The 15,737-nt window shown below is 39.9% G+C and overlaps 2 protein-coding genes across 18 annotated transcripts in view; one reads left to right on the top strand and one right to left on the bottom strand.

Moving 5' to 3' along the window:
• Positions 1-15,737, bottom strand: part of ZC3H11A (zinc finger CCCH-type containing 11A) — a 59,270-nt gene that overhangs the window by 16,542 nt on the left and 26,991 nt on the right. For all 17 annotated transcript variants that reach the window (XM_063597823.1, XM_063597807.1, XM_063597829.1 and 14 more), the window contains 7 exons: positions 9,906-10,029; positions 8,675-8,878; positions 8,433-8,549; positions 8,125-8,205; positions 6,571-6,681; positions 4,474-4,536; positions 308-406 (listed from right to left, as the gene is read on the bottom strand). In XM_063597823.1, the coding sequence (XP_063453893.1) occupies positions 308-406; positions 4,474-4,536; positions 6,571-6,681; positions 8,125-8,205; positions 8,433-8,549; positions 8,675-8,878; positions 9,906-10,029 (799 nt within the window). The remainder of the gene's footprint in view (positions 1-307; positions 407-4,473; positions 4,537-6,570; positions 6,682-8,124; positions 8,206-8,432; positions 8,550-8,674; positions 8,879-9,905; positions 10,030-15,737) is intronic.
• LOC117976897 (large ribosomal subunit protein eL33-like) lies at positions 2,416-2,840 on the top strand. The gene has a single exon (XM_063597843.1). The coding sequence runs from the start codon at positions 2,416-2,418 to the stop codon at positions 2,719-2,721; it is 306 nt and encodes a 101-aa protein (XP_063453913.1). The 3' UTR covers positions 2,722-2,840.

The following is a 15,737-nucleotide window of genomic DNA, read 5'->3' on the forward strand; positions in this document are numbered from 1 at the left end:
AACAGATGCCTCTCCTATGTGTTACCATAACACTGTGTACTTTTCTCTGTTACAAAATTTATCGCATTTATAAGTATTCCTACCTGCCATTTATACTATAAGCTCCTGAGGAGTGTGACGGTGTTTTCAATGGTGTCTACCCAGAATCTAGCAGACTAAGGATTAAATGTTTGTTGAGTGAATAATATAACAAATACAAGATAACCTATTTACCTGAACAAAAGAATGAAAAACCATAGCTGTTAGCATTACAAGACACAAGTGTCATAATTACATACACACACAAAGTATGTAAGAACACAGGTACCTTTCTTTGGTGTTTTGTCAATGTTAGTTTCTGGAGCTTCAACTTTCTTCCCTAGCCTCTGTGCCAGGCTACGCTTTAATGGAGGATCACTGTCACCGCCTATAAAGAGGGAGAACTTAGTTTAAGATTTCAAGTCAATCTTCAGCAAGGACAAGAAATACAAACAAAAACAGACAACATAGCATAATTCTGTTAAGTGTTCTGCATACATATGGCGTGTTTGTTCACCAGCCTCCTTAGAGTTCAATGTTAGAAACATAAAAATGTCGGAGAAAAGAGGTAAGGAAGGCAAGGTGCAGTGGCTCAGGCCTGTAATCTCAGCACTTTGGGAGGTCAAGGCAGGAGGATCACTTAAGGCCAGGAGTTCGAGACCAGCCTGGGCAACACAGCAAGACCTTGTCTCTAAAACAATTAAAATAAAAAATAGTCAGGCATGGTGGCACACACCTGTGGTCACAGCTACTTAGGAGGCTGAAGCAGGAGGATCACTTGAGCCCAGGAGGTAGAAAGGCTACAGTGAGCTATGATCATAATACTACACTCCTGCCTGGGCGATACAGCAAGGCCCCATTCTCAAGAAAAAAAAAAAAGAGAGACAAGGGAAAGAACAAAAAATTAACTGACTAAACCTACAAATGAAAGGTCATAAACCCTGGTTGAGATTAAAGTTCAGAATTAGAAATGTGAAAAATCTTCATGTACAAAAGAACCCTTTTTTTTTTTTTTTTTTGAGACAGGATCTCACTCTGTCACCCAGGCTGGAGTGCAGTGGTGCAATCTCAGCTCACTGCAACCTCCACCTCCTAGGCTCAAGCGATCCTCCCACCTCAGCCTCCCAAGTAGCTGGACTATAGGCACATGCCATGCCTGGTTAATTTTTGTATTTTTAGTAGAGACAAGGGTTTGCCATGTTGCCCAGGCTGGTCTTGAACTCCTGAGCTCAGGTGATCTGCCCACTTCAGCCTCCAAATGCTAGGATTACAGCACTATGCCAGGCCCCCACAAAAATCTTAACTGGTCAGCTGCTGAATTAAGTAAATGCATACAGGATGAGGAAGACAGGTTAAGAATTATTAAATTTTAAGTTTTTTAGTATGAAGACTTTAAGAGCCACATAACCCCTGTCTCTCCAATTCTAGAAAAGAAATCTAAGGTTCTGAAATATTCTGTATCTTACCCAAGTCATCAACTAGTTAGTGATACAGCCAAGACCTAAATCAAGTTTCCTAATTCTAGCTGCTTTCTGAGACGGAGTCTCATTCTTTCGCCCAGGCTGGAGTGCAGTGGCACGATCTCAGCTCACTGCCACCTCCGCCTCCCGGGTTCAAGCGATTCTCCTACCTCAGCCTCCCGAGTAGCTGGAATTACAGGCGCATGCCACCATGCCTGGCTGATTTTTGTATTTTTAGTAGACTTTTTTGTAGTAGAGATGTTTGTATTTTTAGTAGTTTCACCATGTTGATCAGGCCGGTCTCGAACTCCTGACCTCGTGATCCACCTGCCTCGGCCTCTCAAAGTGCTGGGATTACAGGCATAAGCTACCGCGCCCAGCCTTCTAGTTTTATTACACTGTTCAATACAAGTTGTTTAAAAGTCACCAGTTTTTAAAAACGGTTTTTTAGATTGCTTGACTGAAGTTACATTGTTTGCAAGGTATCAAAGCTTCAAAAGACCCTACACAGAGTATGATTGTTTCTCTCCCCTCATTTATAATTTAAATATAAAACCATCACAAAGTTTACAGGTATGCTGATGTTAAAACAGCTCATTTCTATATTTTAAGAACTTTTAATTATTATTTTTAGAGACAGGGTCTTGCTATGTTGCCCAGACTGGACTCAAACTCCTGGACTCAAGGGATCCTCTAACCTCAGCTGCCCACGCAGCTGGGATGACAGGCATGCACCACCATACCTGGCTTAGTATTATTTTTTTCTACCTAAAATTTCTAGATCAGCTTTATCCAAGCTGAAAGTCCTATTAATTTGGAACCCTGGTTTGGTTTGTACTCTAAATACATGCTGAGATATTAAAATACTGCTCTTAGCTCTCCCCACCATCTTGGATCCTGTGGAGGCCTCCTGGGAACAGTACTTCTTAAAGGAAGTATGTCTGGAAGGCTGTGGTCCAAGGGCATTTTTGCTGGCTATAAGTGGGGTCTCCGGAAAAAAAGGGAGCACATAGCTTTTCTTAAAATTGAAGGTGTTTATGCCCCAGATGAAACAAAATTCTATTTGGGCAAGAGATGTGCTTATGTATACAAAGCAAAGAACAACATAGTGACTCCTGGTGGCAAACCAAACAAAACCAGAGTCATCTGGGGAAAGGTAACTCAAGCCCATGGAAACAGTGGTGTGGTTCATGACAAATTCCAAAGCAATCTTCCTGCTAATGCTATTGGACACAGAATCTGAGTGACGCTGTACACCACAAGGGTTTAAACTAATGAAAAGTCAGTAAAAGTGGATTTGCGCTATTGTAAATAAATAAATAAACAAAAATAAAATACTGCTCTTAAAATCTAGAACTGTTATTGTTTCTTGATTTACAGCTAGAAGAGATTTCTAAAGACTGCCTCATTTCTGTCTCTTCTAAGCTTTTTTCGTAAATGACTGTATAACGTGTAATGTATTCATCTGACTATAACCTTAGGCAAGTTATTTAACCCTTCCTGAGTTTGAGCTCAGTGCAGAAAATATTTACTGATATCAAGTGCCAAGCATTGTGCATGGTTTACTCATGGTTGCCAAGGATTCGATGAGAATTTACATAATGTTCTTTGATATACAGCAAAGCCACAGCAAATATTAATTTCATTCATGGGCATTATCTCATCGCTGAAAGTTTTTTATTACTTAGAGCGTAAAGTGCATAACTGATTCAACAATACATTCCCATCTCTCACTGTCTGAAACTTTGAAATGTGACTAAGTTCAGAACGGTTCTGAAGATAGGGTAGTGAGAACTACATCAAAGACAACACAAAATAGAGATAGATAAGGTTTCCTTTTTAGGACATTTAAAACAGTATGAAGAAAACTCTGAAGTCAGAAAAAATTTTCAAAATAATTTTTTGAAGGCCAGAGCAGTGGCTCACGCCTATAATCCCAGCACTTTGGGAGGCAGAGGCGGGTGGATCACCTGAGGGCAGGAATTCGAGACCAGCCTGGCCAACATGGTGGAAACCCCATCTCTACTAAAAATACAAAAATTAGCCAAGGGTAGTGCCTGTAATCCCAGCTACTTGAGAGGCTGAGGCAGGAGAATCACTTGAACCCAGGAGGTGGAGGTTGCAGTGAGCTGAGATTGTGCCAGTGCACGCCAGCGTGGGCGACAGAGCAAGACTCTCGTTTCAAATGATAATAATAATTTTTTGGAGTCAGACACGTTAGGGTAGTTATACAACAATTTACTAATATGGTAAAGTACTCCCCCAAAAATAAAATAGCAGCCAAGCATGGTATCTCATGCCTGTAATTGCAGTACTTTGGGAGGCCAAGGCCGACAGATCACTTGAGCCCAGGAGTTGGAGACCAGCCTGGGCAACATGGTGAAACCCTATCATTATAAAAAATACAAAAATTAGCCAGGTATGGTGGTGTAGGCCTATGGTCCCAGTTACTTGAGAGGCTGGGGCAGGAGGATCACTTGAGTCCAGGAGGTGGAGGTTGCAGTGAGCTGAGATTGCACCACTGCACTCCAGCCTGGGTAACAAAACAAGACTCTTGTCTCTAAATAAATAAATAAATAAGCAAGCACCAATAGACTCAAGGACTCAAATTTTATATATACATACTTTCTTCTTTCTTCTTAGGGATTCCTGTATTCTAAGAGACACACATTATATTAACCAATCATTTTCTCGCCTCTAAAAACTCACATTTAAATTTGTTCAGAGAAATAGAGGTGTTCTTTACCATTTTTAAAATCTAGTTCCTTCTAAAACGCTGGTCATGGTCATAATCTAGTTCAATTATAACACTTTAAATCTCTGTATCTTCAATAAAAGGTATAATGCACTCATGAAAACATGAGGAATTTATAAGTGCTTTCAGCCAATACAGGGGCACCAATAACAAAGATCTGTATAAAAAGAGTTTGGAGAAGCTATCATGTTAATGCACAAACAAGCAGAAAAGAAAAGATATACACAAAACTTATCTTACCTGCTGAAAATTTTCGTTTCCCCAGTCTCTCAGTAAGACTCAATCTAACCAAGGGTTCTTCTCCTGAAATGGCAAAAGCAGAATTTCTCTATCCTTAGTCAATTTTTCTGTATTCAGTAACTACTAATGGGTACAAAGTATGTTCTGATATTAGTGTGAACCCACCCAGAAAGTCTCTTGAAAATCAGGTCTCAGTCTTAAGGAAGGCCATTATATCAAAAAAAAAAAAAAAAAAAAAAAACCCAAAACCTATTAATAATAAACAGCCAAACATACAGCCTAAACAGAAGCAATAGCATAGTACTAATTATTATTATTATTTTGATAATAATAATAGACTCTTGCTCTGTCACTCAGGCTGGAGTGCAGTGGTGCCATCTTGGCTCATTGCAACCTCCACCTCCTGGGTTCAAGCAATTCTCCTGTCTCAGCCTCCTGAGTAGCTGGGACTACTGCGCACACTACCACACCTGGTTTTTTTTTTTTTTTTTTTTTTTTTTTTTGAGACAGAGTCTCACTCTGTCGCCCAGGCTAGAGTGCAGTGGCCCGATCTCGGCTCACTGCAACCTCCACCTCCCGGGTTCAAGCGATTCTCCTGCCTCAGCCTGAGTAGCTGGGATTACAGGCATGCACCACCATGCCCAGCTAAATTTTGTATTTTTAGTAGAGACAAGGTTTCACCGCGTTGGTCGGGCTGGTCTCGAATTTCTGACCTTGTGATCTGCCCGCCTCGGCCTCCCAAAATGCCGGGATTACAGGCGTGAGCCACCACACCCAGCCTAATTTTTGTATTTTTAGTAGAGACAGGGTTTCACCATGTTGGCCAGGCTGGTCTTGAACTCCTGGCCTCAAGCGATCCGCCCGCCTCGGCCTCCCAAAGTGCTGGGATTATACATGTAAGCCACTGCGCACAGCCTAGAATAGTACTAATTATTAATAGCAGTCGAGTATAAGACAGATTGTATTCTTAACCAATTGATTATAAAGCTGAAACTATCCTTTTGCTTATGCACTTTGATATGTTGAATGAAACTGTACTCTACTCCAATGTTAACTCTCCAATATAACTATCTCTGATCACCTCAGGAAGAAGTGAGCTCTCTTTCTTCTAATTCTTTGTTGTTTGAATTGCACAAACATTTAAATATATCTATATCTATAATTCCTTATTAGGCTTAAAATTATTAAGTGAAAATACTTCGTTACAGGCCGGGTGTGGTGGCTAACACCTATAATCCCAGCAATTTGGGAGGCTGAGGCGGGCAGATGATTTGAGGTCAGCAGTTCAAGACCAGTGTGGCCAACATGGTGAAACCCCGTTTCTACCAAAAATACAAAAATTAGCCAGGCGTGGTGGCGGGTGCCTATAATCCCAGCTACTGGGGAGGCTGAAGCAGGAGAATCACTTGAACCTGGGAGGCGGAGGTTGCAGTGAGTGGAGATCGCACCATTGCACTTTAGCCTGGGCGACACAGCAAGACTCCATCTAAAAAAAAAAAAAAATTAATGGCCAAGAACGGTGGCTCACACCTGTAATCCCAGCACTTCGGGAGGCCAAGGCGGGCGGATCACCTGAGGTCGGGAGTTTGAGACCAGCCAGACCAACATGGAGAAACCCTGTCTCTACTAAAAATACAAAAAAATCAGCCGGGCTTGGTGGCACATGCCTATAATCCCAACTACTTGGGAGGCCGAGACACGAAAATTGCTTGAACCCAGAAGACGGAGGCTGCGGTGAGCTGAGATCGTGCCATTGCACTCCAGCCTAGGCAACAGGAGTGCAACTCTGTCTCAAAGAAATAAATAAAAAACTTTATTATATATACCTATTATTCTTTAGTCACATGGGAAGCCAATAAATGTATTGAGTGGATATAAACAGTAAATGGAAAAATATATGTGAGGGCTGCTTGACAAAGAATTTCAACCTTTTAAATATTAGAGTTGAATGTACCAACTTTTCATCTTTAGATTATCTCATCAGCATACTAACAAATTCCTGAAAATTCATCAAAGGTAAAAGATACCCAAGGATTTTGCATTCCCAATTATATAAAAGTAGAGGCTTGACAACTCTAAGACCTATCTATACCTTACCTTGTTTGGTGGAGAGAGTTACTGTCCTCACCACAGTCCTGACATTTTCTTTTTCAGGACCTGGAACGGGCTCAGGGTGGAGTAAAAGACTGGAAACTCCTGAAGAACCCTCTGAATAAGGCAAGTCAAAGAACAGCAAATAATTTATGGAAAATAATGCTATCGCAAGTCAAAAAATTTGTTTTTGTAACCAGTTAAGTCCAATACAGACTGATATTATGACTATAAGCCAATCAGCCGTTCTGTATCTGTTTGCCTACAGTCAAATGGAGTAGTGGTGAGGGGAGCCTTGGGCATGATGTGAAAACAAAATATAAAATTATTTTGAGTGACTTAGGCACCCAAACTACTTTTATTTACCAATAAGGCTAATATTTACCAATAAGGCTAATATTATTCTAAAATTAACCTCAGAGGTACACTAGCCATCAGGTGTATCAATCCAACCTATTCTATTTAATCATCTGAAAACACAACTCCAAGGTTGCTATAAAGCAAGCCTTAAAAGAAGGTTTTTAGAACCATTTCTCTCTATATATACTACACTTCACACTATAAATTTTAAGGCTGGGGGTTGGGCGCAGTGGATTACCTGAGGTTGGGAGTTCGAGACCAGCCCAACCAACATGGAGAAACCCTGCCTTTACTAAAAATACAAAATTACCCAGGCGTGGTGGCGCGTGCCTGTAATCCCAGCTACTCAGGAGGCTGAGGCAGCAGAATAGCTTGAACTGGGAGGTGGAGGTTGTGGTGAGCAAAGATTGCGCCATTGCACTCCAGCCTGGGCAACAAAAGCAAAACTCTGTCTCAAAAAAAAAAAAAAAAAAAAAAAATTGGGGGTTGGAAATACAGAGCAATCAGGCTGACTTAAGCTCCAGAAGAAAATCCTAGCAGCTCTTGAGGAAGAACTCTTCTACTAGAAAATGACGTTCTTCCTTTTTTTTCTTTTTTGAGACAGAGTCTTGATCTGTCGCCAGGCTGGAATACAATGGTGCGATCTCAGCTCCTGCAACCTCCGCCTCCTGGGTTCAAGCGATTCTCATGCCTCAGCCTCCCGAGTAGCTGGGACTACAGGTGCATGCCACCACACCTGGCTAATTTTTTGTTTTAGTAGAGACGGGGTTTCACCATGTTGGCCAGGATGGTCTGGATCTCCCAACCTCATGATTCGCCCTCCTCGGCCTCCCAAAGTGCTGGGATTACAGGCGTGAGCCACCATGCCCAGCCTTTCCTCTCTTAATATAATTTCTTTTTAACCACTATAAGAACTTACAGAATTAATATAGTTCTTATATGATGTTCTTCAGAGCTATATTTTTCAAGATATACAGGTTCTTTCAGATTCTTTATTGTACCCAGCTCTGAAAAGTTAGGGACTGAAACACAGCTGCAGTGAATTAAAAGCAACCACAATTTAAATAAGTCTGTGTTTTACTTCAAACAGGCCATGGAAACGAAAATCTATTTGCTCATTTTGGCTGTTGCTTCTAGAAGCGTCCTTAGTATTCTTCCCTAGCAACATACAACTATCCAAGCCAAAACGTGATGACTTACCACCTTGCTTCTTAGATTTTTCCTTCATTTTCTTTGACTTAATTTCCTCAAGAGTTTTTATTCCAAAATTCAAACATTCACCTGAAAATTCAAATAGAAATTTTATGAGGAACGGGAGCCTTTTCATCTTTGTATTTTATCTGTACATAGCAGGCATTTATTTTTGAATAAATGATCAACAGAAACTAAGTATAGGTAAGTATGCGTGTAGCATGGGAAAAAGAAGAGGGAGGTCAATGATTGTGAACTAAATTTCAAAGGTAGTTTCAACAGTGCTATAAAGAGGCACCAATCTAGCCTCTTCTTACCTTGCTTTATATTGACTGCAGGTTTCCGGACAGAAGTCACTCGTAATCCATTGTGAACTTCAGGAGTTGGTTGCAGGGTAGGTGTTTTGGTTTCATCACCTTCCTCAGAAAACTGATCTATATATCAACATTTAAGGCAAATTCACAATTAAAAATACGCCTATAGCTTTAATCCTGATTCTGCCCAATTCACTATGAGACCCTATTTATTTGCCTTAAAGAAGGAGCCAGACAGAACTTACCATCATCATCTTCATCATCATCTGCAGCATTAATTACAACTGGTGGATGCGTGGGGCTAGGAACATTTTCGGAACTTTCTACTTTCATAACGCTCCGCAGCTGAGGGGAAGGATTGGACTGGACAGACAATTTGTTCTGCTGAACTGAAAGTTGGCTAGCCTTCACTTCCTCTTCTGGTGACTCAGGCACAGTGGGCAACACAGCTAAACGCACAAAATCAGTCATAAATTAAAAACAGAAGATACAACCCCAACTTACCAAAAATTCCTGACCACCTATGAAAACTATAGTGTATTTGTCTTATGAGCATTTATACTAAATTTCCTCATTTAAGTTCTAAAGTCCCAGGGAGGGAAAAGATGTGCTTTTACCTAATTAACTCTCCACTAACTCTCCACTGTACATAAACACAAAGTGGGCACTCAAAACAGAATAAACAGAAGACTAGAAGCAGCATAGTACCTGTTCACACATTCTAGACTTTTAATTTTAATAGTGCAATTCTAGGCTTTTTGCTCAGCAAAGAAGTAGCTTCTAAGACCAAGCATATGACACTTACTTGAACCAAACCAGAAAGGAATAAGTCTACTTTTTTCCCTTAAATTGAGGTAAAAAGATGTAGCCATCAAATTTTAATCACGTAGCAACTGTGGCTTTTAAATGGCCAATTCCACTTTTAAATTACTTTAAAATGAACTTTGGGAATAACTACTAGCTTTTTAGTTTTATTTTAGATTATAGTCTAGAGTAGGGTTGGCAAATATTTTCTGTAAAGAGCCAGTTAATAATTTAGGCTTTGTGGGCCATATGGTTTCTGTCTCAACTACTCAATTCTATAGCACTAGCACAAAACTGGTAATAGAAAATATGTAAATGAATGGGCAAGGCTATATTCCAATAAAACTTATTTTACAAAACAGGCAGAGGACCAGTTTTGCCAACCTTTGACCTAGAAAATCAAATTTATTTTGAAAACGTTTATGGGTCTGATAAGAATATGAGAAATGAAGTAAGTATAATAACTTAAATGGCATGCCAAGATATATAATGGTTCTAAGGCCAAGGATAAATCATTTAACCTTAATAAGATTCAGTTCACTTATCTGTAAAGTGGAAATAATTCTGCTGTTTCACAAGACGGAAAGGAGTCAATGTCTGAAAAGTACTGTTGTACAGTGTGCATAATAGGTGTTCATTTGATATTCTTTTAAAATTAAAAACTGATCTCACTTTTGCTCGGAGGTAGGAAAAGGCCATCAACATATCGTCCTCTATTGTGATGGAAAGCGCAGTTTAATTTTTGACATCCTGTTGGCTGATTTTCCCAATAACAAGGAATTTCACTGCGTTTTTTCTGTAAGAGGGAAAAACACATTGCTTTCAAATAAAACAGTGATACGTATATTCATGTGGTAGTTTGTTTTCTAGACAGTTCATACAGGGTTCAAAAATCCGAGGCATGTGAGATGAGATGATTTTTAGAAGGAAGAGAGATTGCTGAAAATAACATAACTTAGGCATGATGGAGAGCTGAATGGAGCAGGAGAGTAGTTTATGTTATTCTTTCCCTTTTTACCCTCATCCTGGAACCCCTAAAATGTCTACACTTAATTTAGAGAAGCAGGATGATACAGTAGTTTAAGTTTATGAAATCAAAGATAACGGTCTGAATCTCTATTATGTTACTTATTGGCCAGGTGGCCTTGGATAATTCATGCCTCTAAGCCTCACTTTCCTTAGCTATAAAACGGGAATAAATGGTTCCTTATGAAGAGTACATAAAATAATGTATATAAAGCACTAAGCACATAGGTCAAACTCAATAAACTGCAGTTATTACTTGAAGCTGAGAGTTCAAGGGTTTGAGAAAATTCTTCCCATTCATGAATTCTCAAAGTAAGGCACCTATAACAACACACTAAGGATGTTAGGTATCCTTCCCAAGTCACCTTACTTTTTTTTTTTTTTTTGAGACAGAGTCTTGCTCTGTCACCCAGGCTGGAGTGCAGTGGCACGATCTCCGCTCACTGCAAGCTCCGCCTCCCGGGTTCACGCCATTCTCCTGCCTCAGCCTCCAGAGTAGCTGGGACTACAGGTGCCTGCCACCACACCCGGCTAATTTTTTTTGTATTTTTAGTAGATAAGGGGTTTTACCATGTTAGCCAGGATGGTCTCGATCTCCTGACGTCGTGATCCGCCCGCCTCAGCCTCCCAAAGTGCTGGGATTACAGGTGTGAGCCACCGCACCCGGCCAGTCACCTTACTTTTATAAAGGAAAATTGGGAGGAAAAAAAAAAAAAAGAATACCTGTGCATCTAGAATAGAATAAACTGCTGAATCATAGGATGTATGTCCTAGAAAAATATATACATTAGTTCTCCAACAGCTGTGTATAAGCAATGTTCACAGCAATATTATTTTCAATAGCTCTATAATTTTGCAAACCCATGTGTACATCAATACTAGAATGGATAAAGAAACTGTAAAGTATTCGTACAACAGAATATCATCTAGTAATGAGAAGGAATAAACCATTGCTATACTCAATGCCACAGATGTGAAATGAAAGAAGCCAGACACAAGAGTGCATACTATACGATTCTGTTTATGAAAAGATGAAAACAGTCAAAGCTTCTCCATGGTAGAGTAGTTGGGATGCTGATCAGCTTTGGGGATGTGGTTAGTAACAAGGGGATGAATGGGAAGATAGATTACTGCTAATACTCTATTTCTTGAACTAGGTGCTGATCAAATAAGTATAATCACTCTATGAAAATTCTTCAAGTTGTAAGATTACGATTTTGCACTTTTCTAGATACATTTTAATAGTTCAAAAAAGGGGGAAAAAAGATATGAGAAGTACTCCCAAAAACTAACCTCCGATGAACTGCATTATGTCGAATCTCTAATCATCATAAACAGCCTACAGTTTAAAATTCCAGGAAAAAACACCAGCATTGAAATTTAAGAATATGGAGAAGAGAGACAGAGAAACAATAACCATTACAAAAAGATGCTTAAATGTATCAAAAAGGGCAAAGGTCAAAATCTACTATATTGATAGAGTGATAAAATTCAATTATACACTGTTTTCAGGGACGTGGAAGAATCAGGCAGTCTCAAACACATAATGGAAATGTAAATTTGCTCCACATCTCTGAAAGGTGATTTGGCAAAATCAGTTTTTTAAAACTATGTTCTAAGTTTATGTCATATGCATAATTACCTATTAATATTTTTAAAGTATAATTTTTAAAAATAATTATTATTAATCAATATTTATTAATTTTAATATTATTGATATTTTCTAAAAGTATAATATTTTTTAAAAGTATAGGCTACTGTGGGCACACTACCTATAGAGTAGCCCTGCTCCACAAGGAGCAGTAAAAATAAAGTAAAAATAAAAGTACAGCAAATACCGTTACTTTCAAAGAACTAGGAAGAATTTACTAGTCCTCTGTCACACCCGAAAGGTAGATGTAATAGCTACCACTGTTTTTTAGACAGGAATAACAATTACTCAATTCTTCCTTTCTCAAGGCAGAACCTAATGCCAATCTTCCTTGTTCCTAAGCCTACCTTTGCTTAAATTTTACATCTTTCCTGGAAGCAATTTTCAAATTACTGAATGACTTCTGTAACAGTATCTTCTATACACAGAAGTCACATGACATTTATTTGATCTGTTTAATACATTTGCTAGATTTTGTTTCTAATTGAAAAGTAATATATGTGCAACGAAGACAACTTGGAAAATGGAAATAAATGCCAATTATGCTATTACCCAGAGAATCACTTATTTTGGTATGAGTTTTTACTTGTAAAAAAAAAAAATCACAAGTGACTATATGCATACTAAAAAGAAAGGTATTCCATGTAATTCTGTACATTTTTCCTTAGTAATATCCTCCACATGCCAGGCGTGGTGGCTCACGCCTGTAATCTCAACACTTTGGGAGGCCAAGGTGGGTTGATCACCTGAGGTCAGGAGCCTGACCAATATGGTGAAACCCCGTCTCTACTAAAAAATACAAAAATTAGCTGGGCATGGTGGAGGGTGCCTGTAGTCCCAGCTATGCAGGAGGCTGAGACAGGAGAATCACTTGAACCCGGGAGGTGGAGGTTTCAGTGAGCCAAGATGGAGCCACTGCACTCCAGCCTGGGTGACAGAGTGAGACTCCACCTCAAAAAAAAAAAAAAAAAATCCTCCACAGTAATATTTCTCCTTCACATTTTTAACAGTAATACAGCACATGATCCAAAGATAAAACAGTTGATTCTCATTATTTGCAGTAGTTATGTTCTATAAAGTCACTTTGAACACTGGTAAATACTAAACCATTATTCCTAAGGGAAATAGAGTTGGGTTCCTGTGAGCCTCTGGTCACATTTTCATCAACTAATCAATACATAACTTTGTTTTGGGTGCATTTAATATTCTTCATTCATTAATATGAAACGCAAGACAAATAGCACTGTAACTCACACTTGAACAAAGCTTATCTAACATCTATTTTCTTTTCTTTTTTTTTTTTTGAGACGGAGTCTCGCTCTGTTGCCCAGGTTGGAGTGCAGTGGCACAATCTTGGCTCACTGAAACCTCCACCTCCCGGGTTCAAGCAATTCTCCTGCCTCAGCCTCCCGAGTAGCTGGGATTATATGCACGTGCCACCATGCCCGGCTAATTTTTTTGTATTTTTAGTAGAGACAGGGTTTCACCATGTTGTCCAGGCTGGTCTCAAACTCCTGAGATGATCTGCCTGCCTCGGCCTCCCAAAGTGCTGGGATTACAGGCGTGAACCACCGTGTCCGGCCTAACCATCTATTTTCTCTATAAGACACATCACAGCTTTCTTCTACTCAGCAACACTATAAAGCACTTCAGCAATAGGCCTAGGAGCCATTTTAAGCAGCACCACCACCAACCAAAAGCCGTGCAACCAAATAGATCATGAAAAGGACACTTGTTTACAGTATCAGAAGGAGGCAGAGCTCTGTTCCACCTCACCTGGAAATGTGACTCAATTTGTGAACCAATGTGACACATATCAGATGACTCAAATTTTTTGCTGCTCTGAACATGCCTACGAATGGCCAAGTACTGATTTGGGGGTTATAAATTTTAGCAAGTAGGCAAATTCGCAAATATGGAACCAATGAATAATGAAAATGAATTGCACACAGAAGGGGTACATGATAAAAAGACTCTTTCTCATCCCTGACACCTTCCCATAGCCACTGTTGTTAAGTTTCACCTTTATACTTCCAGAGATTTTTAAAATTCATATGCAAGTGAAAAACAAATATAAATTATTTTCCCTCTTTTTTTTTTTTTTTAATTTTGAGATGGGAGTCTTACTGTGTAGCCCAGGCTGGAGTACAGTGGTGTAATCTCGGCTCACTGCAATCTCCACCTCCCAGGTTCAAGCGATTCTCCTGCCTCAACCTCCTGAGTAGCTGGGACTACATGGCTGCGTCACCACGCCCGGCTAATTTTTGTAATTTGAGTAGAGATGGGGTTTCACTGTGTTGGCCAGCTGGTCTCAAACTCCTGACCTCAGGTGATCCAGCCGCCTCAGCCTCCCAAAGTGCTGAGATTACAGGCATGAGCCACGGCGCCCGGCTTCCCTCTCCTTTTTTAACCCACCTTGCTCTTCACCTTAGGTTTTTCACTTGACAATATATCCTGATTATTTCCGTATCAATAAATTAGTTTCCCCTTTAAAATTTTTTGTTAACAGCTACCTGGCACTCTACAGTATGAATGTAGTAAAACCTTATTTTAAATGAAGGATAGTTAGGTTATTTCCAGTATTTTACTATTACAAATTGCTACAATAAGCAATTCTGCACACATCTTATTTTGCAGGTAAATACCTATGTGTAAAAAGTATAAGCATTTAGTTCTTTCAAGCAATACAGCCAATAAGCCTCAGTGCAGAAAAGAGTTAACATAGCAGCTCTTAGACTACTGTCCTTAGAAATGCCTGCTTGCAAGGCTTGCTCTTGGCTAGCATCTGGGACCTTGGCTTTTAGACGCTCCAAGTTAATTGGTAAGTGGGGAAGGGAGAAGGCTGAGTATGCCTAGACTGTTTGTACAAACAATATGGTTAATGCTGAACATCTGCCTTCCTTCTGGGAGTCTGGAATTTGGGTACATGTTTGGTAAAGAGTGCCTATATGGCTAGCACCAATGAAAATCCTGGATGCTGAGTCTCTAATGGATTTCCCTGGGCAGGAACACCACACATGCATTGCTGCATTTTCATGACTAGGAAAAGAGTGTGCTCTGTGTCACCCCTAAAGGGAGTGGGCATAAAAAAACAGGCACACGGATTCTTCCAGATTCCTCCAGTGTCTTTTTCTCTTATGATCTGACAGTGTCTTTACTCTATTGCTGCAATAAATCTCAACTCTGAATACATCCTAGAGAATCTCTAAATGAAGAGATGCTCCTGGAGACACTGCCATACCCTCCATAGGAGCTGTGCCAATATACACTCCACTAAAAATGTTACAACATGACTTTTCATGTTATAACATAAAATATAAAAGTTGCAGAGTACTCCTTTATCAATTTATTTGATATCTGCTGCTATTTGCAAGATAGGTAGCTTAGAATGTAGTTAAGAGACAAGAAATACGAAACCAGACTGGAGTAGCTGACCCCAGGCACATGAACTGCATATTTAGTCTCACTCTAACAATTCAGTCCAAAGTCATTAGATGGGGTTGAGGGAGACAGGCATTCAGATGGGAGAAGGGAAGGACATGGTGGCCCAGAGCAGGGTATTGGAGTCTGACTGAGAATAGGAAGGTATCCACATGACCATGTGGAACTGGCATAGGGTGTTGGAACCCACGGAGGGTTGGAGGGTTAAGAGGACATGTGCATGAAAGGGTACCCTGACAAGTGTTGAGCCTGAGCAGGGTTAGCAATGTCTCTGTGCAGAAGAGATCACAATGTAGGATGAAGAATATATACTCATGTAGGGTCAGTCTAGAATGGCATCAAAGACCAAGTGGGGTGAGGAAGGCAGGGTATTCCCAAGGGAACCT

This window comes from Pan paniscus, chromosome 1 (assembly GCF_029289425.2).
Source record: "Pan paniscus chromosome 1, NHGRI_mPanPan1-v2.0_pri, whole genome shotgun sequence".
Classification (NCBI taxonomy): Eukaryota; Metazoa; Chordata; class Mammalia; order Primates; family Hominidae; genus Pan; species Pan paniscus.